The sequence below is a fragment of the Schistocerca nitens genome, chromosome 4 (assembly GCF_023898315.1).
Source record: "Schistocerca nitens isolate TAMUIC-IGC-003100 chromosome 4, iqSchNite1.1, whole genome shotgun sequence".
Classification (NCBI taxonomy): Eukaryota; Metazoa; Arthropoda; class Insecta; order Orthoptera; family Acrididae; genus Schistocerca; species Schistocerca nitens.
Window position 1 is genome coordinate 240,984,711 of NC_064617.1, and position 25,263 is coordinate 241,009,973.

Consider the following 25,263-nt stretch of genomic DNA (forward strand, 5'->3'; position numbering starts at 1 on the left):
GATTTTCGTGCAACCACCGACGATTATTACGTGTGTTGGTGTTGTTCCATTTCCTGTAACGATGGGTTCAGCAGCGAATAGTATGTATGAATGGAAGCAAATGACCGTTATCATGTAACCAGTAAAAAAATTCATGTCGTGTAGTATTGTCGCCAATGTGAATGTTGTGGGCACGCTGTCTGTTTAATAGGTACAAGTGTTCCGCATGTAATATTCGCCGTACGCGTGTTCATGGGAGTCTGATATGTGCAAAAAGTCGCTGTGTAGTGGTAGCTGCATCATGTCAGCAATGTCTTGCTGATCCTGCACAGGTTGTTGAACTGTGCGCGCAGAAGAAATATGGAAATTGGAAGAATAGTTGTTGCACGCAATGTGCTGAAAACTCTGGTAAACACTCTACTATCAGGAATTAGATGTGTCGTAGGGCGCCGACGGTGTTCTTCGATAGCAGCGGGGGCACTACCATCCCAGATGCAGTAAACACACTATATCTGCGTATTCTTCATTTGTGTGGATGTGTAGCATTTCAGCCAGAGCTTGTACAAAAACAGTTGACCGATGCTTCTCTCTGATACACTTTCAATACCTCGCACTATTTCACTCACGACGCACCATGGACAACTGTGCGTTCAATGCGTTAGTTTAATGGCAGAAAGACATCCCGAGCAAAGACATAGAAAGCAACGACGTAAGATGGGCTAGAATAAAAAATCAAAGGTGCTGGGTTGGTAAAACACATACGTGCACGCCACTAGCCCAAAAACAAATGTACATTAAGTGTATTCTATCTGGGAACCATTCGACAGAGGCAATATGATTCAAGTGAGCGTTCCTATCATATCGTTGAATACTGACCATACCTCCTGGGATAACATGTTTTGGTCACCCCCTAAGTGCAACCAATGGTAAATTTTGAGCATGGCATATAACTGGTACCAGGCGGTAATGTGACACTACACCTCTAATGTCAGCCACAGTAGTGAAATTGTGTGTGTATGTCATTCGGTTGTATGGTATCAGGACAGTAAATGGCTCGGTGTGTATACGTAAGAGGATGGAAGAAAAGACATATCATGTTTGAACACGGCCATGCTCACATCATGAATGAAGCTGCCCGTTTTGTTGGCATATCGACACAGACTGTCCAATGTACCTACAAGGAATGACGTTCCACTCGCGGTCTAGTAATACGGTAAAAAGATGTTAAAGCGACAAGGACCGGAGAAGAGTTTCGTGCCTCGTCAATGATCATCGCTTTCATAGCCGACAGGGACTGCTGCTGTGAACGAATGCAGATTCATCTCAGTTAGTTTTCGAGCGAACGTCGCGAAGAGAACCGCATGCGTTTGTCATCTGTGTAGGGTACCTTGCAAATGGCCATTGCTCACACTGGCAAGTAAGCCTGCACTTCTTCTGTAAACACGAGTAGTGTTTGTAACATGTAGCGTGTGTAGGAGTGGTTGCGTAACGTTACCACCGCAGTGTAGTTCTCAAACCTACAAATGATTAAAAAGACCCTGTGATTGACAACCAACACCTAAGGATTTCCATAAGACGAAGCATCGGTTGTGGTTTTACTTCAGTTTAGCACATCAAAACAATCATTCCTATCGGTATGCTACTGGAAGGAATGACAACTTGTATACCGTATATGAGTTATTCTCAAAAAACATGTAGAGTACAAAACTTTTTATAAATATGAAGTGCACAATGTTAGATCCTACCCTAAATGTAATTTCGAGATTAGCAGAACATATATTTGACTTTCTTTAGACGGACAGTAAGTTGGCTGACACTGGTTAGCGGTGAGAAACAGAAAACCTACACCCTAACTGGCACTTTCAGAAAAAGTTCAGCTGACAAGAAACACATTAACTGTTGCATGCTCCTTATTCCTTGTAAGACCACCAAAGCATCCTAATCGATCTCGATCCACAGGCTCTGATGCTACGGATCTTGTCCCAGTCACGCGACCATGAACAACAGCAAAGGTTACATGACTGGATCGTTTCTCTAGAAACACATTTCGACACATCGTGGAGCCTAGTGTGCTTGAATGTAAAATACATATCTACACTCCTGGAAATGGAACAAAGAACACATTGACACCGGTGTGTCAGACCTACCATACTTGCTCCGGACACTGCGAGAGGGCTGTACAAGCAATGATCACACGCACGGCACAGCGGACACACCAGGAACCGCGGTGTTGGCCGTCGAATGGCGCTAGCTGCGCAGCATTTGTGCACCGCCGCCGTCAGTGTCAGCCAGTTTGCCGTGGCATACGGAGCTCCATCGCAGTCTTTAACATTGGTAGCATGCCGCGACAGCGTGGACGTGAACCGTATGTGCAGTTGACGGACTTTGAGCGAGGGCGTATAGTGGGCATGCGGGAGGCTGGGTGGACGTACCGCCGAATTGCTCAACACGTGGGGCGTGAGGTCTCCACAGTACATCGATGTTGTCGCCAGTGGTCGGCGGAAGGTGCACGTGCCCGACGACCTGGGACCGGACCGCAGCGACGCACGGATGCACGCCAAGACCGTAGGATCCTACGCAGTGCCGTAGGGGACCGCACCGCCACTTCCCAGCAAATTAGGGACACTGTTGCTCCTGGGGTATCGGCGAGGACCATTCGCAACCGTCTCCATGAAGCTGGGCTACGGTCCCGCACACCGTTAGGCCGTCTTCCGCTCACGCCCCAACATCGTGCAGCCCGCCTCCAGTGGTGTCGCGACAGGCGTGAATGGAGGGACGAATGGAGACGTGTCGTCTTCAGCGATGAGAGTCACTTCTGCCTTGGTGCCAATGATGGTCGTATGCGTGTTTGGCGCCGTGCAGGTGAGCGCCACAATCAGGACTGCATACGACCGAGGCACACAGGGCCAACACCCGGCATCATGGTGTGGGGAGCGATCTCCTACACTGGCCGTACACCACTGGTGATCGTCGAGGGGACACTGAATAGTGCACGGTACATCCAAACCGTCATCGAACCCATCGTTCTACCATTCCTAGACCGGCAAGGGAACTTGCTGTTCCAACAGGACAATGGACGTCCGCATGTATCCCGTGCCACCCAACGTGCTCTAGAAGGTGTAAGTCAACTACCCTGGCCAGCAAGATCTCCGTATCTGTCCCCCATTGAGCATGTTTGGGACTGGATGAAGCGTCGTCTCACGCGGTCTGCACGTCCAGCACGAACGCTGGTCCAACTGAGGCGCCAGGTGGAAATGGCATGGCAAGCCGTTCCACAGGACTACATCCAGCATCTCTACGATCGTCTCCATGGGAGAATAGCAGCCTGCATTGCTGCGAAAGGTGGATATACACTGTACTAGTGCCGACATTGTGCATGCTCTGTTGCCTGTGTCTATGTGCCTGTGGTTCTGTCAGTGTGATCATGTGATGTATCTGACCCCAGGAATGTGTCAATAAAGTTTCCCCTTCCTGGGACGTTGAATTCACGATGTTCTTATTTCAATTTCCAGGAGTGTATATCTTCACGAAACGAGTATCTTACTACGGAATATCTATAGGATAAGTTATTACTGCTATACACGTGAAACAGTTAAGGTGAACCTCACATGAACACAAAAACAAATTTAAAAATGTGTTCATTGCCATCTTGCACACGACAGCCAGTGCATCAACAAACTGACATGCATCGATAATACTACTCGATTTCTGAACGCAGTGAATTTAAATTATTAGTTACAAAACTCTATAGTTCATTGTACTTTGAATCGCGCTGATTGCACAGTTACATTTACAAGTAAAAACCGAAAGAATTCCAGATCTGTGGTTATGTGGACTTAGTTCCTTGGCCTGCTCCAAAATTTATCGAACAATTTCTGACATCCCTGTATATAGAGCGTTATGTGACTTATCTGGCTCTCGCCCACGTACTGCATGCCAATGATAGGAAAAGGAATACTTCGATCTCTGTGCCAGAAAACTTTTCGTACTCACAGAGGTAGTTAGAAACCTGTGAGTGAGTGAGAACGAAATGACACGATTGTGCAACGAGACACAGTGCTCCAGAATTGTGTTCCATACCATTTCATGATATCCTCTGATATCCTCTGATCTGCCCAGCCGGAGTGCACATATCACCTATTTAAGTACGGACAGCGGTTGTATTGCACCAATGGTCTCCTCGTTGGGGCGTTGGTTGCTACGCAGTTGATGTACGTACTGTGCCTGCAATTCTCTGCGTACAGAGTGGACGCAGTATGCCATCCGCAAACTTCCAGGGTTGAAATTACCTCAGTACAAGACAGAACAAGAGTCTAGGTTTCGCTTTGCTCATTAGCCAGGAACAGAAATTCGACTCAAATATTCTCCCGTTAAGAAGCATTTCAGTAGGTACGATATTGCAGTGCCTGTGTTATTGTGATTACTGTACAACGATCTTTTGGACATGCGTGCATGTCCAAAGGAAATTTGTATCGTAATGAGAATAACACAGACACTTCAGTATCGTATTTATCTGCCGATACCGGGCAAGCGACTTTCAAGTACAACGTCTGACCTGTACGGGAATATACATAATGGATGTACGAGTACAGGTCCGGACATATGGTTGATGACATATGGAAGTTTGGGTCTGGCCGTGAGTCGCGCACGGGTAGCGAAATGGCAAGGCGACCGCTCGCGATAAGTGGGAAATCCGGGTTCGAGTCCCAATCCTGCACAAACTTTCATTGTCGTCATTCCATTCTATAGCTGATTGCAATTGCGAATTCATTCAATGCGCTTCAGTAGGTGTCAGACTCCACAGGGAGATAAGGAATCATCACTCGAGTAAAAAAAATTAACAACTCTGTTCACAGAGAAACGACTTCACGTGCTCCTTGTGCCGAAAGCAAAAGTTCTCTAAATCTAACCACCACTTTTTCTGCTGTGGCTCACGTCAGCCAAAGTCTCTAGCTCGATCCCCAAAGGGAAGTGTCTTCCAATAATCCTTGCAGGGAAGTACCTCCCCATGCCATACGCCCGTTCCGTGCACGAGACGTGTCATTTAAGTTTGCGGTCAGGTGACGAATCGCAGTGGTCTTACAATAACATTACTTCCCATTATATGAGTCATGGAGCTGCCAGGCGATCACCTGTAAATAACACTCCATTCAGAATATTTTCTGGAAGTTTCCATTTGCCCTCCTACATGCTTAGAAATCCGCCAGTAAAATGCTCATCTACTTTCCGGTGGGACACATACCCCAGCACTTCCTGTGAGAAGATTGCTTGGTCATCTAGCGACCATCATTCGTGACCCGAACGTTCCTTCGCACTAAAAGAATGTCTTTTCGCCTTGTTCCGACTCTGGTGCCCTTTTACCAGCTACGCTGTTCTGAAATTTATTTTTGACCCGCCAAAGTGCAACCTCCCACCCACACTATGCACACTACAGGGGTTCTGCGGCCTCCAGGGTTATAAACTGCCGTCTCCTCGCTCTGCTCTCTCTGAGCAGTAAATGTCCACCCGTACAGAACACGATAACTCTCTTCCCAGCCCTCCTCTTTAGCCAATAGTAGCTTCTGAGGAATCCATAGCCCACGACGCCCTTTCTGTGAGTGCTCCACTCTAATTAAACTCCCAGACATGTAGTACTACAGGAAGCATCAGTATGTGAAACTAGCCAGTAACAGCCGATGAAATGATCATTAATATGATTGTGCATCGTAAACAGTAATCTTTTATAAATATGAATCGAAAACAATTCACGGAATGTTAAATGTACGGTGGCAAAATCTTGCGCCTTACACTTCATTGGACCAAACAACACAGAAACCAGACAGCAACTGACTGGAGGAGTGTAATATATTACGAAGAGTTGCGAGTTTACCTCTTTTCAAATGATAAAAGGCATAGATTGCGCTGAGGATTCAATTGAGTATTTAACTCACTCTGTTTGGAGGGTGTAGCAGCCGCGCGGAATGGCCGCGCGGTTTGAGGCGCCATGTCACGGATGGCGCGGCCCCTCCCGCCGGAGTCCTCCCTCGGGCATGGGTGAGTGTGTTGTTCTTAACATAAGTTAGTTTAAGTAGCGTGTACGTCTAGGGACCGATGACCTCAGCAGTTTGGTCCCTTAGGAATTCATACACATTTGAACATTTGAACCTCAGCAGTTTGGGCCCATTCAAACACACATTTTTGAAGGTGTAGTGAAAGCCAAAGATAGTTCTGCGATATTTTGGAGGCGTTTTTTATACCACTACTTGAGCCCATCACGCAAGTTACTGTGATCAGGAATTAGATTTCATAATTCCAGGTGACAAAGTTTTGTTCTTTCTTCTACATCTTCATAAGGAGTGTGCTGTTGACACCTCTGTCTTCCAAGAGGACCAACAATTATGTTCACACGGCTGTACGTGTGAGGTCCTTGTTTGACGAACACTCAGTATTGTTTCGCATCTCGACAGGCCTGCTACTTGAACCGATTTTGATCTCACAGAAATTGTCTGGGACGATATGAAACAGTGAGTAAACTAACAGTCAACATCCCTGTAATTTGGTAGCACTACAAGATATAATGGCAGTGTGGTTTCAGTTAATAATTGGCAGTTAATAATTGGCAAACAATGCTGTACAATCGCAATAAAGTCATGAAATGTTCAATTGACTCTTTTATTAGAATAGATTACGCGTTTCGGGATTACACCCATCTTCAGACATCACAAGCTTCAACTCCTTCCTAACCAACCAGGCGTACAGCCTTGACAACTTAAAGAAAGTGCCGGATAACATATGACTGCGACACATTCTTTGAGTTGTCAAGGCTGTACGCCTGGTTGGTTAGGAAGGAGTTGAAGCTTGTGATGTCTGAAGATGGGTGTAATCCCGAAACGCGTAATCTATTCTAATAAATGAGTCAATTGAACATCTCATGACTTTATTGCGATTGTACAGCATTGGTTTCCAGTTATTAACATAAAAATGATCGCAGGCCTCAGACTGGATTTTATGGATGAGGGGGGGAGGGGGATGATGACAAATTTTCCGTCCAGTATGTAAATTAAGCGGGGGATAGTTTATTCGTATTTCTCTGCTATTTCTAATGTTGATTTCGAGCCAGCGTCCTTAAATTACTTATAACAAGAGCCGGGAGAATTATCGTGAAAATCCCGTGGCTGATTTTCTTTACTTCGAATGTTATGTCTTCAAGCGTGCTTTACAAGAGACAGATTATGGATTACATTTCTTTCACGGTTATTTCTTTATCTCTGAAAATGAGAGCCGATCAGAGGATATCATGAAATGGTATCGAACACAATTCTGGAACACTGGGTCTCGTTGCACAATCGTGTCATTTCGTTCTCACTCACTCACAGGTTTCTAACTACCTCTGTGAGTACGAAAAGTTTTTCTGGCACAGAGATCGAAGTATTCCTTTTCCTATCATTGGCATGCAGTACGTGGGCGAGAGCCAGATAAGTCACATAACGCTCTATATACAGCGATGTCAGAAATTGTTCGATAAATTTTGGAGCAGGCCAAGGAACTAAGTCCACATAACCACAGATCTGGAATTCTTTCGGTTTTTACTTGTAAATGTAACTGTGCAATCAGCGCGATTTGAAGTACAATGAACTATAGAGTTTTGTAACTAATAATTTAAATTCACTGCGTTCAGAAATCGAGTAGTATTATCGATGCATGTCAGTTTGTTGATGCACTGGTTGTCGTGTGCAAGATGGCAATGAACACATTTTTAAATTTGTTTTTGTGTTCATGTGAGGTTCACCTTAACTGTTTCACGTGTATAGCAGTAATAACTTATCCTATAGATATTCCATAGTAAGATACTCGTTTCGTGAAGATATAGATATGTATTTTACGTTCAAGCACACTAGGCTCCACGATGTGTCGAAACGTGTTTCTAGAGAAACGATTCAGTCATGTAACCTTTGCTGTTGTTCATGGTCGCGTTACTGGGACAAGATACGTAGCATCAGAGCCTGTGGATCGAGATCGATTAGGATGCTTTGGTGGTCTTTCAAGGAATAAGGAGCATGCTTACATCAGCACATTACAGTCCACCGTGCCGTGTGATAGTCCCATAGTAGGACATGGAGCGTATTTCTTGGATACTTGAAGTATTCGTATTGTGTTCACTGTCTTTTCCCTACGACCAAGGAGTACTTTTGCAGATAGTTTTTTGCACAAACTGCCCGTCCCTTGCTTGTGACCTGAGCCATAGTTACTGATGACATAACATTTTCAAGAAAGGAAACAGTAAATTTTCACTGTTTACATGTGCGGTATGATGAAAATCCTCCTGGTACATATAGAGTATTAATAGAAAAACTTCATTTGTACAGTTCTGGCCAGATACCAACCGAAGTTTAGTCTGTGTGAGGCCTTGAATTGTAAGTGATTACCTAGTGGGTCCATATATTTTCCCAGACATGCACTGTTTCATATCTGCCACAACATTTGGATAGGTGGAAGAGGACCAAATCCATGGTATGCACGTTCCTCTAGTATAAATCCTTTCGTTTATGCAGTAGATTTTTCCAATGAATACACGCTTCATCACTCACATGATAGTCTCCGAAGCCGTTCGACACCGTTTGGGGGCGTTCAATAAAATGCTACAGTCTATGACTGGGAGGATTCAGATGCGTGTAAAAGCAAGAGGGAGACATTTGAACACTCGTTATGAGTTTCTGACTTGTGAACTTCGTAAATTTGTTCTTTTCTTAACAACCCCAAAATCGAGCAATTTCGGACTAATGTTTACAGGAACTTTTTTTTTTTGTTTTTGTGTGAGGAATTCATCCCCCAGAGTTAGTATAAGTATTTATGATACACCCCTAATCAATCTGATGTTAACTATATTTCTTGCGACGGTGCTTTCTTCAGATCTGAGCTACAAATGAAGGACTTATTTCAATAGTGGTATAAGTCCATTTTTGTTCATTCTGAGATACAGAGTCCTAAAGCTAAAAGAGCGCTGAAAAATCTGCAGTTGAGATACCAGAATACTTGAATATTTTTGGTATCTCAACTGCAGATTTTTCAGCGCTCTTTTAACTTTAGGACTCTGTATCTGAGAATGAACAAAAACGGACTTGTACCACTATTGAAATAAGCCCTTCAAATATAGTCATTCTGTATTTCCGAATCACAGAGACGAAAGTATTTAACCCATTTATAGGGAACTGGCTCAGTAGTAAGACACTGGACTCTCATTCAGTAGTAATGGGGCAAAAATATCCACCCGGTCATCAAAATTTAGGGTCCCGTGATCTACCAAAATGGATTAACGCAAATGAAAGGATAATTTCTTTCGAAAGGACACGGTCGATTTATGTACCTACCCTTCTCCAAACAGACTGTGTAATGACACCGTCCTCGACAAGGCTTTAAACCCCAAATTCTTCTTCGTTCGGTCAAAAGGCAGACTGCATTTTGACGTAAAATTAGGAAAAGAAATTTAATATGTTTGGCTTCTACAATATTAAACTTTCTTATTGCATTGGAAATTTAAAAACTCAAGATATTTTAATGAAATAGTTATTCTCGTTAGGAGGAAACTGGATGGAGATTTTTTAGAAAAAAATGGTTCAAATGGCTCTGAGCACTATGGGACTCAACATCTTAGGTCATAAGTCCCCTAGAACTTAGAACTACTTAAACCTAACTAACCTAAGGACATCACACACACCCATGCCCGAGGCAGGATTCGAACCTGCGACCGTAGCAGTCCCGCGGTTCCGGACTGCAGCGCCAGAACCGCACGGCCACCGCGGCCGGCAGATTTTTTAGAGTTTTTAGAATGTACATACATAGAAACATACACTATTTGATAAAAAGTGTCCGGATATCTCTAGGTAACGCAGAATTGGTGTTACGAGAGGCGGATCCAACAGTATAAAACGAGTTGAGGAGTTTTGTTTTGTCAGCGGAAAAGCGATAACAACACAATGTGTCGGTGAGGTAAGCTCTGTTGCTTCGAATGTGGACTGGTTATTGTATGTTACCTGAGTAAGAAATTAAAAATATCCATCAGGGATATTTCAGCGCTTCTAAAGCTGCGGAAGTTGACTGTTGGCGACGTGACTGTGAAGTGGAAACGTGAAGGAACAACCAGAGCAAAACCAAGACCAGGAGCGGAGGGAGGTTGTAAAGAAAGTGGAAGAAACCACGCGTGAGTTCCCAAGTGCTGCCAGTAATCGAGGCAGCACAGTGACTGTGCGCAGGGAGTTAGGAAGAATGGGGTGTGCTGGTCCAGCAGCTCCTCATAAGCCATGCGTTTGTGTGGCCAGTGCAAAGCGACGTTTGACGCGACGTAAAGAGCGACGTCACTGGAAACGAATGGTTTGGACAGATGAATTACGCTGTACCCTGTAGGAATCCAGTGGAGTGGTTTGGATTCGCCAAATGGCCAGAAAGCGTTACTCGCCATCGTATGTTGCGCCAGCTATGAAGTATGGAGGATATGATGTTACGAAAGGGGCATGTTTTCGTGGTTAGGATGCGGTCTCCTTATTGCACTTAAGAAACCGCTAAATGCCGATGGCCATGAGCACTTTTTACAGCATCGTGTTTTGCAAACGGTAGAGAATAACGTTCTACGAGTCGCGGCGTGGAATGTCAGAAGCTTGAACTTGGTAGGGAAACTGGAATATGTGAAAAGGGAAATGCAAAGGCTCACTCTAGATATAGTAGGGGGTCAGTGAAGTGAAATGGAAAGAAGAAAAGGATTTCTGGTCAAACGAGTACAGGGTGATATCAACAGCAACAGAAAATGGTACAACGGGAGTAGGATCCGTTATGAATGTGAAGCTAGGGCAAAGAGTGTGTTACTGTAAACAGTTTAACGATAGGGTCGTTCTTATCAAAATCGACAGCAAACCAGCACCGACAACGATAGTTTAGGTATACATGGTGCGTCGCAGTCTGAAGATGAATAGATAGAGAAGGTATGTGAGGATATTGAAAGAGTAATACAGCATGTAAATGGAGATGAAAATCTAATAGTCACGGGGTCTGGAATAGAGCTGTAGGGGAAGGAGTAGAAGAAATGGTTACGGGAGAATATTGGTTTCTTGGGACAAGGAATGAGAGAGGAGAAAGACTAATTGAGTTGTGTAATAAATTTCAGCCAGTAGTAGCGAATACTCTGTTAAAGAATCGCAAGTGGACGAGGTATACTTCGAAAAGGCTGGGTGATTCGGGAAGATTTCAGTTAGATTACTTCATGGTCAGACAGAGATTCCGAAATCAGATACTGCATTGTATTGCATAGCCAGGAGCAGATATAGACTCAGATCATAATGCAGTAGTGATGAGGAGTAGGCTGAAGTTAAAGGCATTAGTCAGGAAGAATCAATACGCGAAGAAGTGGGACACGGAAGTACTGAGGAATGACGAGATACGCTTGGAGTTCTCTAAGGCTATAGATACAGCAATAAGGAATAGCTCAGTAGGCAGTACAGTTGAAGAGCAATGGACTTCTCTAAAAAGGGCCATCACAGAAGTTGGAAAGAAAAACGCAGGTACAAAGAAGGTAACTGCGAAGAAACCATGGGTAACAGAAGATCAGTTGATCGATGAAAGGAGGAAGTACAAAAATGTTCAGGGGAACCAAGGAATACAGAAATTCAAGTCGCTGAAGAATGAAATAAATAGGAAGTGTACGGAAGTTAAGACGAAATGGCTGCATGAAAAATGTGAAGAAATCGAAAAAGAAATGGTGGTCGGAAGGACAGGCTCAGCGTATAGGAAAGTCAAAATAAACCTCGGTGACATTAAAAGAGAGGTTGGTAGCGTTAAGAGTGCAACAGGAATTCCACTGTTAAATGCAGAGGAGAGAGCGGGTAGATGGAAAGAATACATTGAAAACCTATATCAGGGAGAAGATTAGTCTGATGTGATAGAAGAAGAAACAGGAGTCGATTTAGAAGAGGTAGGGGATCCAGTATTAGAATCACAATTTAAAAGAGCTTTGGAGGACTTAAATAAAATAAGGCAGAAGGGACAGATAACATTCCATCAGAATTTATAAAATCTTTTGGGGATGTGGCAAAAAAACGACTATTCACATTGGTGTGCAGAATGTATGAGTCTGGTGACATACCATCTCACTTTCGAAAAAAAATCATCCACACAATTCCGAAGACTGCAAGAGCTGACAAGTGTGAGAATTATCGTACAGCCAGCTTAACAGCTCATGTATCCAAGTTGCTGACAAGAGCGATAAACAGAAAAATGGAAAAGAAAATTGAGGATGTGCTAGATGACGATCAGTTTGGCTTTAGAAAAGGCAAAGGCATCAGAGAGGCAATTCTGACGTTGCGGTTTATAATGGAAGCAAGTCTAAAGAAAACTCAGGACACATTCATAGGATTTTTCGACCTGGAAAAAGCGTTCGACAATATAAAATGGTGTAAGCTGTTCGAAATTCTGAAAAAAGTAGGGGTAAGCTATAGGGAGAGACGGGTCATATGCAATATGTACAACAACCAAGAGGGAATAATAAGAGTGGACGATCAAGAACGAAGTGCTCGTATTAAGAAGGGTGTAAAACAAGGCTGTAGCCTTTCGCCCCTACTCTTCAATCTGTACATCGAGGGAGCAATGATGGAAATAAAAGAAAGGTTCAGGAGTGGAATTAAAATACAAGGTGAAAGGATATCAATGATACTATTCGCTGATGACATTGCTATCGTGAGTGAAAGTGAAGTAGAATTAAATGATCTGCTGAACGGTATGAACAGTCTAATGAGTACACAGTATGGTTTGAGAGTAAATCGGAGAAAGACGAAGGTAATGAGAAGTAGTAGAAATGAGAATAGCGAGAAACTTAACATCAGGATTGATGGTCACGAAGTCAATGAAGTTAAGGAATTCTGCTACCTAGGCAGTAAAATAACCAATGACGGACGGAGCAAGGAGGACATCAAAAGCAGACTTGCTATGGCAAAAAAAGGCGTTTCTGGCCAAGAGAAGTCTACTAATATCAAATACCGGCCTTAATTTGAGGAAGAAATTTCTGAGGATGTACGTGTGGAGTACAGCATTGTATGGTAGTGAAACATGGACTGTGGGAAAACCGGAACAGAAGAGAATCGAAGCATTTGAGATGTGGTGCTATAGACGAATGTTGAAAATTAGGTGGACTGATAAGGTAAGGAATGAGGAGGTTCTATGCAGAATCGGAGAGGAAAGGAATATGTGGAAAACACTGATAAGGAGAAGGGACAGGATGATAGGACATCTGCTGACATGAGGGAATGACTTCCATGGTACTAGAGGGAGCTGTAGAGGGCAGAAACTGTACAGGAAGACAGATATTGGAATCAATCCAGCAAATAATTGAGGACGTTGGTTGCAAGTGATACTCTGAGATGAAGAGGTCAGCACAGGAGAGAAATTCGTGGCAAGCCCTATCAAACCAGTCAGAAGACTGATGATAAAAAAAAGAGGTACATTTAGGAGACGGTGACTGTATCAGCCTGACAATGTACGCTGTCATAAACCAGTATCTGTGAGGCAATGGTTTGTGGGCAATAGCAGTCCTGAAATGGCCGACCTGTGTCCAATGGAACATCTTTGGGATGAGTCTGAACGTCGACTTCTCTTCGGATACCAGTGTCCAACACCATTCTTTGGTTTCAGCTCTAGAGAAGAATGGTCTGCCATTCTTTCACAGACACTCGGGCACGTCATTGAATGTGTTCCCAGTAGAGTTGAAGCCGCCATAAATCTCCACCACCAGGTGTCGGGGTACTGCTGATTAAATAGTGTCCGTTCGATTCCTGACAAACAAAGAATCAACTCGCTCTTACGCGAAACTGAAGAAATTTTCGGCGTTGCTTCCTTTGTGGGTGCTGCATGTGACGGTTGGGGCAAAAAACGAAATTGTCACCGCTATATGCGATCCAGTTCCTCGCCGTTAATTGAGTAGTTAGGAGGTATGCAAACCAGTAAAATGTAATACAAAGTGACTTCTACGTTGTGGCTGACGACCTAAAACGCAATGTGACTGATATGCTGTCAAATGATTTAACCTGTCGTTTAATATTACAGAAAAGCATGAAAAAATTCAGGCCACATCTCAATATTTTGTGGGAATGTATTGCGCATGACTTTAGTTGCCACCGATGTCTTATTAGTGGAATGACATAGCAGAATCTAGGAAGCTACTTTTGAAATTGCAATTAAATGAATACCCTTACCTGCATACAGACGTTGATATAAGTCAACGGGGACAGTTAAAAATGTTTGCCCCCACCGGGACTCAAACCCGGGATCTCCTGCTTACATGGCAGACGATCTATCCATCTTTTTTTGTCTCAACTTGTTTTATATCGTTCGTTCATATGGATCGCGGCGGATGTCCGATGACACCCGTTTAGGTTCTTCGTTGATCCATTCACTCTCTTTTTTATTACAGAGGGTAGCTAACCCTCTGACCGAACACGCTGAGCTACCGTGCCGGCATCCATCTGAGCCACCGAGGACGCAGAGGATATGGTGACCGCATGGAATTATCTCTGGCAGGCCTCCTGTGAGATCCACATTCGCAACTTATTATCCCGCACTATATTCATAGTGCCCCTGCCCATTATACTCATTACTCGCGGCTTTCCTGCCGATTCCCGTAAGAGTTCGGGCACTGTTTGTGCATCTGCACGGAAGAAGATGGTCAAATGGCAGGTGAGCCTTAACTATATACTTATACGAAAATGGTATCTGTTCTTTCGGTCATGTCCGAAAGAACAGATACCATCTTCATATATATAAAGCTACTTTTAGTGGTGCGGGTGCCAAACACGTGAAAGCAAACAAAAGCTGCATGTGGGAACAAGTGGGTGAGACATTTCGGTCACATCATCGAGGAAAGACACTCCTATCATGGGCACGTGACTAACATCTCGCTAAACAAAATGTAAGGGCCGTACATCGCGAGTCGTGTGAACGATTAACGGCAAGGTGCGGCTCTTTCGGGGAAAAAATCGGGTCTCCTAGAGGGAACACTACAAGTCCATGCAAACCTCGCTTAACTGTTGGCTGACTGCGACCCTCCGATTGTAAGTTCATCATCCTGATACTGTGCCCCACGCGTATTGGAAACCAGTGCGAATAAGAGAGTGAAAAAAAACTCTTTAAATCTACACTTAGAACGCAAGGATCAAGGGAGAAAAGTATTTACAAACGGAAGGTTGCCAACATATCAGTTCAAGATATCACAGTTCGTGATAAACTGAGATAACAAAGGATTTGAAAACACGGTGTTGAAACGAGCCAGGATGAAAGGAAATTTCAAGCAGAACAGACAACGCATTGTGCAATCCTACATTAGAAACACATTGTTAGATCTGTAGTGGACGGAGGCTTGAGAGGAACCTCAGAAAGCTGGTAAAGAAAATCGCACTGTTAAAAAAAGACTATTTCTATGGTTGAAACTCATACGCTAGTAACGTGATTGAAGCAGTATAGGCAGATAATTTTTATTTATTTATTTATTTATTTATTGGTGGAATATTAGTTCTTGGACGCTGTGTGTACAGACTAATCGAATAATTATCTAAACGTTACTGTCCACAAAAATGGGATGTAAGATGTTTTTAGACGACAAAGAGGTTAATATAGTTTAATTTGTGAGGTTTCCTCAGCATAGTTGAAGATGTAAGTTCATAATCTGGCCCCGCATACAAAATAAGCGTACAGAATAACACGCGCCATAAGTAGGAAGCACAAAAAGTATGCTGTATAGTAACGTCATTATCGCTTTTGATTTGTGAACTATTTATGAGTTTCGGGTGAAATCAATCTTCTTTCATATTTGTTACAGTAATCATGAGGCATCCATACCTGTAGTCCTCAGAAAACATGCCAGTTGCTAAGTGCCATGTGAAGATTCTTGTTACGATTATGGTCTGTACCTGGGCCTCATCCGAAACTGATAGCTAATTTGTAAATAAAAGGCGGTTGTGGCGGCGAAAACCAATATAATACTTGCTCAACCGCGGCAGTCTCCCTCTGTAAAAATACGATAAAATAGCGCATTTCCACAAACTGATATGTTGTACTCATAAGATACATGCGAAAGCAAACGTTGGTGGTAGATTCCAGAGTAAAAAACCTACTGCCAATAAGTACTGAATTCTCTGTTTAAATTTGTGGATGTAATCTGTTCGCTAGCAGAAAATACGGTTATGCACGTTTTTTGAACCATAGTTTGTATTTGAAGTGAAAAGTTTGGGAATAATAGCGGAAATATTAAAAAGTTAATCGGTACGACAGAGTACAGTCCAATGCATGATTCCGTCAACGTGAAGTTTATCTTTGCAGACGATTTCATTACAACATACAACTAATCAGAAGTACTCCAGGTCACTTCAGTTTTCTTACAATATGTCAATCATGCGCCTTGCAGCGGAACGTTGCTCCGATACGGAATGAAAATAAACAGTTTGCTCTCTCAAGTAAAACAAGCAAGAAGTTTTGCCACGGACTGAAACTTTGCTTAATGCCTGTCGGTGTGACATTCGAACTAGGGGCGATTCTATATAGTGTTAGATATTATGTGGAGTCACGTCGGCTTATTATGGAAACAAAACTTTTTTGTACTGTCCAAACATGTTTCTACACATCTGTCTTAGCATTATTTGATTCAAGTCTGTAAAATAAAAACATGTTTCAAGTAATAATTATTGGAACAAAAATAAGATTCAAAAAATTTGTATATGTAGCGATTATTGCATTATTCTTTTGAACGTTTGGTTCTGTAGGGCCTTCTTTACATTATAATATAGCTTGTCACCTGCTGCGAAATGGTTCTTTGTGAAGTTGGTTGGCGAGTTAACAAATCACTTTACGTTTACACTCACTTTCGTTGCGTGAAATTATTTTGCGTCTATATTTTGTGCTTGCTTACATATATTTTCTTAGGTGCTATACTCATCAGCCCGGTATCTGTTTTTAATGCACAACCCTCGCAAGTAATAACGTAAAAATGGACAATGTTTCTGTTGTGAGCCAGGTTCGAATTTACAGATCTGAATAAAAATAATCACAGGGTACGACCGAATATGTCGAAACATAGTCGGGCAATCTGAATTCCCGTAATTTGACCTGCAAACACGACTGCTGTTGGAGCCTCAGACCAAACAATAATGAATATTAGCTGTCTTTATCATGAGGCTTCTCTTTTCAGTGCACTTGCTGATGAGTAGAAGAAGGCTTAGAAGAAGGCTTTACAGAGAATGTAACTCGTGGATCGTTTATCCGTCATTCGTATAACATCGCTGAGTATCAAGGTCCAGAATATTGGCGAACCTAACTCTCAGATGAATTTTTCAACAAGCGCTACCAGTCTGTATTTTAGTTCGCAACATTTGAGGATGAACCAAGACATACTCCTAAACAACATAGAATAATTTTCAAAGATTTGTAGCGGTAAAAGAACCTATTAGCCCTGAGGAAACCCACAAACGCCACAGAAGTTCACGCAGTAAACCATTCTCTCAGTCATCCTTTGAATAAGATGCGAGACCTTCAACTATCAGAAAAACGAAGCTAATGTAAGGGAAGAGACAGCACCCTGTGAAAAATGTTTTGTTCACAAAGGAAAACCTTTTACTGTGCCCACTCTTTCCCAACCCATATCAAATTCTTCTCCCAGTCGCAGCGTTGATAAACCCCACATTCTGGGTACGAGTTATTTTGTTACAATTAGATGAAAAACACGATGTGAAGTGTAGCAACATTAGTGATACATATAGAATATTAAACATAGATTTAACAACTCTGTTATGAAATCTGCTATTAAACTGAAAAGTTTATGACCAGTGCTATATTTTTCTCAGTACAATGGTTTAAAGGATGCAAACTTTGCCCTTCATCATTGGTGCAAGAATGACTTGCACCATTGCTAAATCTAAAACTAATTTCTAAATAATTATTATATTGCTGTGTACTAGGAAATATGTGATACTGACTTGTATATGTCGTAGTGGCTGTTATCCATTTCATTTTAACTTTTATCAGACAAAAATTCAAACTATGTCAGTTTACTGAAACAGCATTAATACTCTTATGCTTAAGAAGTTTAAATCATATGTTATCTGCACAGGATCACAGAAATTGCGTTTAAATTCTGTGTAAATCAGTTCCATTGCAGATTATGTAGTAATGGAATAAGGGATGCATAATTGTACATCTTTTCACTTGAAATCATAAGTAAGAAATATGTTACTGTATTGGGAAGTACCTGATTCACTACACACACAAAAATAATGAGGGGAAAGTACACTATGAGACAAAAAACAAATACATATCAAAACTACGCGAAAATACGTTCACCTAGGGTAGATAAACAAGACAATGCTCAGGTAAAAGTGATTTCTTAAAAACCGCTTTCACTAAGCTAAGCCTTTGTAATTACTTCTACTAGTATCTCCTAAAACACAGTACACATTGTCAGAATCGTTAATTACTCTGTGGCTCCTTGCCAGTGATTATTGAATCATGTTTGCAAAAGAACTTATATGAAATGTGAATATCTTTAGCACATCTGCCTCGATTTAGCTGTTAAATTGATGTTTGTGAAATGTCTAACTTATTGAACGCAGTACTTTTAAAAGCTCTTGAATGCAGAAGCCTCTTTTGTAATACAAAACCGCAAAGATTATAGTTTTTATGTTGACATCACACCAACTCATTTAGTTTTGTGGGGAAACAACATAAAAGGGAAAAATAGCTATGATACAGTAGAAAAACATTATTTTAATAGAATAAAATACTATTTTGCAACGATGTTGCTCTACTGTCGCTATGTTTCACTTTTACTCATCTGTTAATTCACCATAAATATGAGGATGGAGAGTGTACAACAAATCATTGTGTAAATTTGAACTAGGCAACTGACTAGCAAGAAATATAGTTATGATAGTATTTAGATCTTAAAATGATAAACTGGCAAGTAGTAAGCAATATTCTGAAAAAGACAGTTGTGTGTGTATAATGCACTGTACTACATAAAAATAACCTCTCATGAGAAAGTAAATAGTGATCCACGACTACAATGTTTCTACCAAATTCTGTAAACTGGATTTAAAGCAAAAACACATAATACGATAAAAGTGATAGATCGATATCCACAAGATCGAATGATACAGAAAATTTGATTCAAGGATGTGACATGGAGTGAATGTTGTTAAAACATAGAATGTTTTACCACAGAAATATGATAATAATGAAATCATGTAATTGAATATGGAAGGAAGAGCAGATACAGAATGAGTTCTCATACTGCAGCAATATCCCTTTTAATTTGAGATGATTTGTACCAAATCAATAAACTACCATAATGCAGCTATGGGACAAAATCTCCTACTCAATGACATAGTTCACAGATATGGATTTGCCGATTTCTAACTTATAACTGTCCTTATGTTTTGCAGCAGATGGAAATGGAAATGAGCGTTTGGCATCATCGGCCAGGAGGCCCCTTGCGGGGCAGGTCCAGCCACCGTAGTGGAGGTCTTATTACATTCGACGCCACATTGGGCGACTTGTGAGCCGGATGTGGATGAAATGATGACGATGAAGGCAACACAACACCCAGATCCTGAGTGGAGAAAATCTCCGACCCAGCCGGGAATAAAACCCAGGCCCTTAGGATGGCAATCTGTCATGCTGACCACTCAGCTATTGGGGTTTGCAGCAGATCAAAAAAGTCATGGTTTGCTTGGTACCAGTAATGTGTGTCAATTTTAAAAGTATAGACACTTTTACTGAAACAGAAACAATATAGTGCTAAAGAAAATATTAATAACCTACAGAGATGTAAGCGGGTATAACTACCTCCTTAAGGTTTAATGAAGAGTACAGAGTTATATTGTTCCACAGTGTGGGAATTTTAAATTAAAGTGATGTACAGTGAACATATTAATAGCTCTGTAAGACTTTGGTACCAGTCTGGTATTTCACATATTACATTTTCCATAAGTAGTGCAACTGTAAAAATCGTGGTGTGAAAATTACCTATAACAGAAATTTGTAATTGTTTAAAAGATTCCACAGGTTAGTAAGAGTGAATAACAGAGATGTATAGGCTTGCACATTCCACCTACAGCATTGATATGAATTAAAATATTGCTATACATCGAACATAATATTGTAATCATGTGTAATTTTTAAATGCAAAAAAAAAAATAGGTTTGGGAACAAATAGTTACTGTAGTGCTGGGAGTCCTTCTGCTTTCTGATCTTGTGGTCTTGTTTACAGAGTCTACCTCTAAAAAGAGCTTCTTTGACTCCAGGCATAAAGAGAAACTAATTTTACTACATTTAATATCTCATCTGAACATCTTGATATGATAATGGTTGCATTGACGTGCAAGAACTGTACAATATGTTAACTTCTACTTCTTATGTGAGGTTATTTAACATTTATGATACAGCATACGCTTATTACTCTTACTTATTTGCTGTATGATGACAAAAAATTATATAACTGAAAATTCAACGCAATTTCTGTAATATTTTGTAATCTAATTAAAAAGAAAGTGTCACATTCTGAGAACCTATGCTCTACATAATGTTTGGTTTGGCAGAAGAATTATGTTATATAACCTGCTCAGTCTCTTTCTTATGCAAGATAATTTTAGATTTGATCAATTAATATTGTTTTCTTGGCAGTACAAGATACAGTAAATGAAACTCTGTAGTGAAACAGAGGTGGTTGACAAATACAAGTCAGTAACATTGCTATGGAAACTACATTAGTACAGACATTTATGCATTACTGATATTTTTATAGTAAATTTTTCATAATTGTTGACTACCCAATACTCATACTTGTATAAAATATTATCACAATTTCCTTTAACGATTTTTATATCAGTAGTGAAAGCATATTAGATACTGTGTATGGAACTCAATGCAATATCATGCAAAATTCTAGGAAACAATAATATCGAAGAAAATTTTCCTTCTATGTAAAAATGTATGAGAAACATATACAACTTGCACATGAAAAATTTTACATACTCACACTATCCTGTAAACTGTTTGCATTATACTGCATTGTTCCTATAATGATTGATGTATCATTTAGTAGACTGCCACACTGTAGGAATCTGTTAATGTAAAATCATTAGTTTTGTCTCATCTATTTATTCTTCAGTTGAGACTAACATTGATGTTATATCAATTCAGTACTGACACATTATTTTCTGAGTAATCCATTGTTACCTTCAATTTCCTATAAGATACATAAATTCAGCAAACCAAAGCATCGAGGTTTCCTGTAACTAAGTACCATTAAGTGGGTGTTGTAAATGTGTTAACCAATTAACTTACAGATAGATAGGAGGAAATAAGAATGACAGCTGTACTCAAGTCACAGAGGAAGTCCTTCAAAATCTAATGCAATGAAACAACGCTAAAAGCAGCGTGAGTAACAAGCCAACTGTAAGTGCTGGCAGTATTTGGACAACTGAGGAGATGTAGTTTTTGGGAATTTAATCAAGGATAAAAAAATGGAAAAAGATTGTGATATCATCAAAACAGATCCAGAATATTATTACAGAGTAAAAATGAATGTCAGCCGAATTAAATTAATTCACATAGAAAATAAAAGTAATTATTATTCTTAAGAAACTAAAACTAAATGAAAATGCAGAATGACATTAATGGTGAGAGAGACATATAAACAAATGTGAAGTATATAAGCTCGGTTAAAGCTGCCTGAGAGGAAGACTTGTTGATTCAGATATTGACTGCAGTCAAGACGAACATGGAGACAGCATTTAAGTATTGAGAACAGAATGATTTCAAATAATAAATGATGAAACTTTAGCAATTAACTTTCTTCTAAAGCATCTCATGTTGTGATACACATCATGCCTATCTAATGAGTCATTAATTGCAATATTGAAAGTAAATGATTTATAGTATGGCTGAAATGGTTTCCACCAAAATACTCTGAAATTTAATAATACCTCATTGCTAATTCTATTCTTTCTGTCCATTCTCTCTGGTTCTTCTCTGCTCCATATTTAAAATACTGACTTCTTTCTAAATTACATATTAATTATTTGCTAATGTTTCTGTACTTATTTTTCCTTGTAGCATCATTTCATTCATCTTTGGATTAAGTGCCTACATTTATGATTTACTTCATCCCACCATTTCCCCATTTGACAATATGTAACATCAAAATACATCAGCCAGTGATGGTTGCTGTGGGTAGGCAAAATTATGAGCTCTTGGCTTTAAAGGAGGAAATAACTCTGAATCTGCTCATTTCCTTTTTTTCTGTTGTATTCAGGCACCATGCAAGGTAAATTGCCAAGTACCGACATACACAAATGAGTTTGCCGCACCAAATGTGTCATTTCACTTAACTTCACTTCTGAAGTGACTAGTTTATGGGTGCTGACAAAGACATCATGAGTAGTGAGTAGTCACAAAAGCACACTGAATAGAATAACAAAATAACAGCAACAGCTAGTATATCTACTGTGCACACAACACCCAACACACAAGGCCAAGGTAGTCACATTCTACTGATATGGGAAAAGCATTCATAGCATACAGTAAATATATGTTTGACAGGTTATTGAATGTTACATATCTGCTGAAATTTATCTCATTTTTTTACTGACAGTTTGAGATAGTCATTACTTAGAGGGAGTAACTTTTTAAATATTTTTATAAGATCTGGTGCTATAGTTAAAAACTGCAAGAAGCATTCAACAAATGATTCTGTTTCCAGAAAGATATTTAAATATCAACTACTAATGCTTCTTAACATCTTCTATTTTTTGTTGAATTAGAATAATTTTCTTATGAAGTACCATCGTTTCTGAAGTCCCTCACATAGGAAGGAGCTTAAATTTGAACTTAAGAATAAATATGAATTCAGAGCGAGTTGACATCTCTTCAGTGATACAGTATTTATATCTGAACTGCGTATTTAACTCTATTTACGTAACAAAGTTTTGTTGTAGGGTATAAGAGAGTCATTTTAAGAGTGAGAAGAGAGGGAAAGAAGAAATTATTTGAGTTAAATGAAGAATTAGATACTAATGCTTTGTCAATGTTCAGTAATAATGAGATAAAGTCCGCATCTAATGAAACATTCAGTTTGATTTGCAGGTCACTCATGGCTCAAAAATGTGAGTGGCGCACAGGAAAACATCAATAGCAAACAAAAATGTTACCAGATCATTCCAACATTGAAAGCAGACGTTAACTTACAAGCACAAAAATTAAAAGGAAGTTTGTTATGGGGTCTAATATGTAAAGGAGGGGAATGATTATAATATACATATTTCACTAATAGATTTGCTTAAATACGTCTGTGGCGCAATTTTTTACCAATTGTCAATGGGTTTGTTTTTGAAAGGCAATTACCAAGTATTTACAGAATCAGTCAAAATTACGTTTACTCCACTGTCCAGACAGAAACATGCACAGGAAGAAGAAGCTGGGTTAGAAAAGGTACGTGGTAGACATAATAAAACTGAAACTTTTTGCAGACACCGTTTACAATAGGCATACGCAACTGTCAAACAAAAGCAGAATTCAGTAACGATGTGCTCAAGAACAATGAAGGGAGACTGGGATTCCATTCAGGTATGGTCTATGTGCAGATGGCTGGCATGGCGGCTTCGGGCAAGCTGACGTGAGTGGAAGACACTGGTGGGTTCTTCCACAGTGAAGCAGAGGCACCCCACGCATTTCTCTGGAGGCGGGAGACACACACCAAATAAAACTGAGGAGTGCACAAGAGACACCCGTGCAGTGCCTGGACAGAAGAGCATTAAATAAAGAGAAGGCAACAAGAACAACAGTAACAACAACAACAACAGGGGGCAGAGACGAGCATGTTGCGAGTGCAGACACGAACGACACGAGAGAGAGAGATAGAGAGAGTGAGAGAGTGTTTCTCCGGCGGACGCCTTACTTCTGGGTGGTGGTTTAAGCAAATCGTCCAAACTAAAGGTTCTTGCTGTGGCAGCAGATGGGTGACTGTTGTAGCCGTGTGGGCTGGTGAGGCTTAGGAGCGAAGGTTTGCGGATACCCAGGCGGCCTAGCAGGGAGCGAGGGCAGCCAGGCTGCGGGCTCGGCACCACGACGACGGCGGCGGCGCCAGCTCCCGCCAGATGGTCGCGCACCGACGGCGGCCGCGAGTGCACACCTGCGAACACCACACGCCCACACTTGCACGGGAGCGCTCGCGCTGCGCCGCCGCACCACAACTTGCCTTCAATCAAATGGTTCAAATGGCTCTGAGCACTATGCGACTTAACTTCTGAGGTCATCAGTCGCCTAGAACTTAGAACTAATTAAACCTAACTAACCTAAGGACGTCACACACATCCATGCCCGAAGCAGGATTCGAACCTGCGACCGTAGCGGTCGCTCGGTTCCAGACTGTAGCCTTCAATCACATTTAAGCTATTTACGGAGCACCACACAGTCCTATACGGCCTTTTGTGGTAGGGTGGGAAATACTCAAGTAAGAAAATAATAAAAGTGGGCCACACATCGATCCCTGAGGAAAACCAGTAGTTATTTGTCCGCAATAATGCTAATTTTGGAAATATTAAAAAATGGTTTATGGCAAATCGTTATCATTAAAATTTTCAGGGACTCTGCACACATGAACTCACTAATTTCATATAATTACTGAGCTCTCATACAGAGGCGCATTTTCTCAGGTGTTTCGGAAGATATTTATAATTTAGTTCCTGCAATGTGTAGCTGGAGTAAGCCCAAACAAATGCTGCTGATTACATGTTTCATGCGGGTCACAGGGTCGACAGAAAGCGTCGGTTCTCCCATTAAAAACAAGATAACGTTTAAAGTGGGATATTATATGCGCATTCGATTGGCTGGTTCCAAATTAGTCTCGTGCAATTTTCTTTTACCAATATGTATTAACAAGGAATGTAAAATACGAAGAAAAACCAGAACTCCAGCAGTGATTGAACAGCACTGCTGCATGGTGGTAGCAGTCATTGTGAGCCTGGGTGGCGTTCTCGATGCTGGAGTACTGTTTGTTTTTTACGTTTTACTGTCCCTGTTAATACTTATTGCTAAAACGAATATCGCACTTTAGACTAATCTGGGCCCGTAAAATTCCACTTCAAAATATATTTATTTGAAATGGGGAACTAATCGGTGGTTTCTATCGACACTGGGCTTCGAAAGAAAGACGTGATGTCCGGTATTTGTTTTGGTTGACTCCAGCTGCATCCCAAAAATAAAATTGTAAATATCTGCCGAAAC

General features: G+C 41.0%; 1 protein-coding gene across 1 annotated transcript in view; it reads right to left on the reverse strand.

Annotated features, from left to right (window-relative positions):
• The window catches only part of LOC126252230 (uncharacterized), a 596,261-nt gene that overhangs the window by 166,177 nt on the left and 404,821 nt on the right, over positions 1–25,263 (reverse strand). The window contains exon 19 of the mRNA XM_049953102.1: positions 23,936–24,169. Coding sequence (XP_049809059.1) covers positions 23,936–24,169 — 234 coding nt within the window. The remainder of the gene's footprint in view (positions 1–23,935; positions 24,170–25,263) is intronic.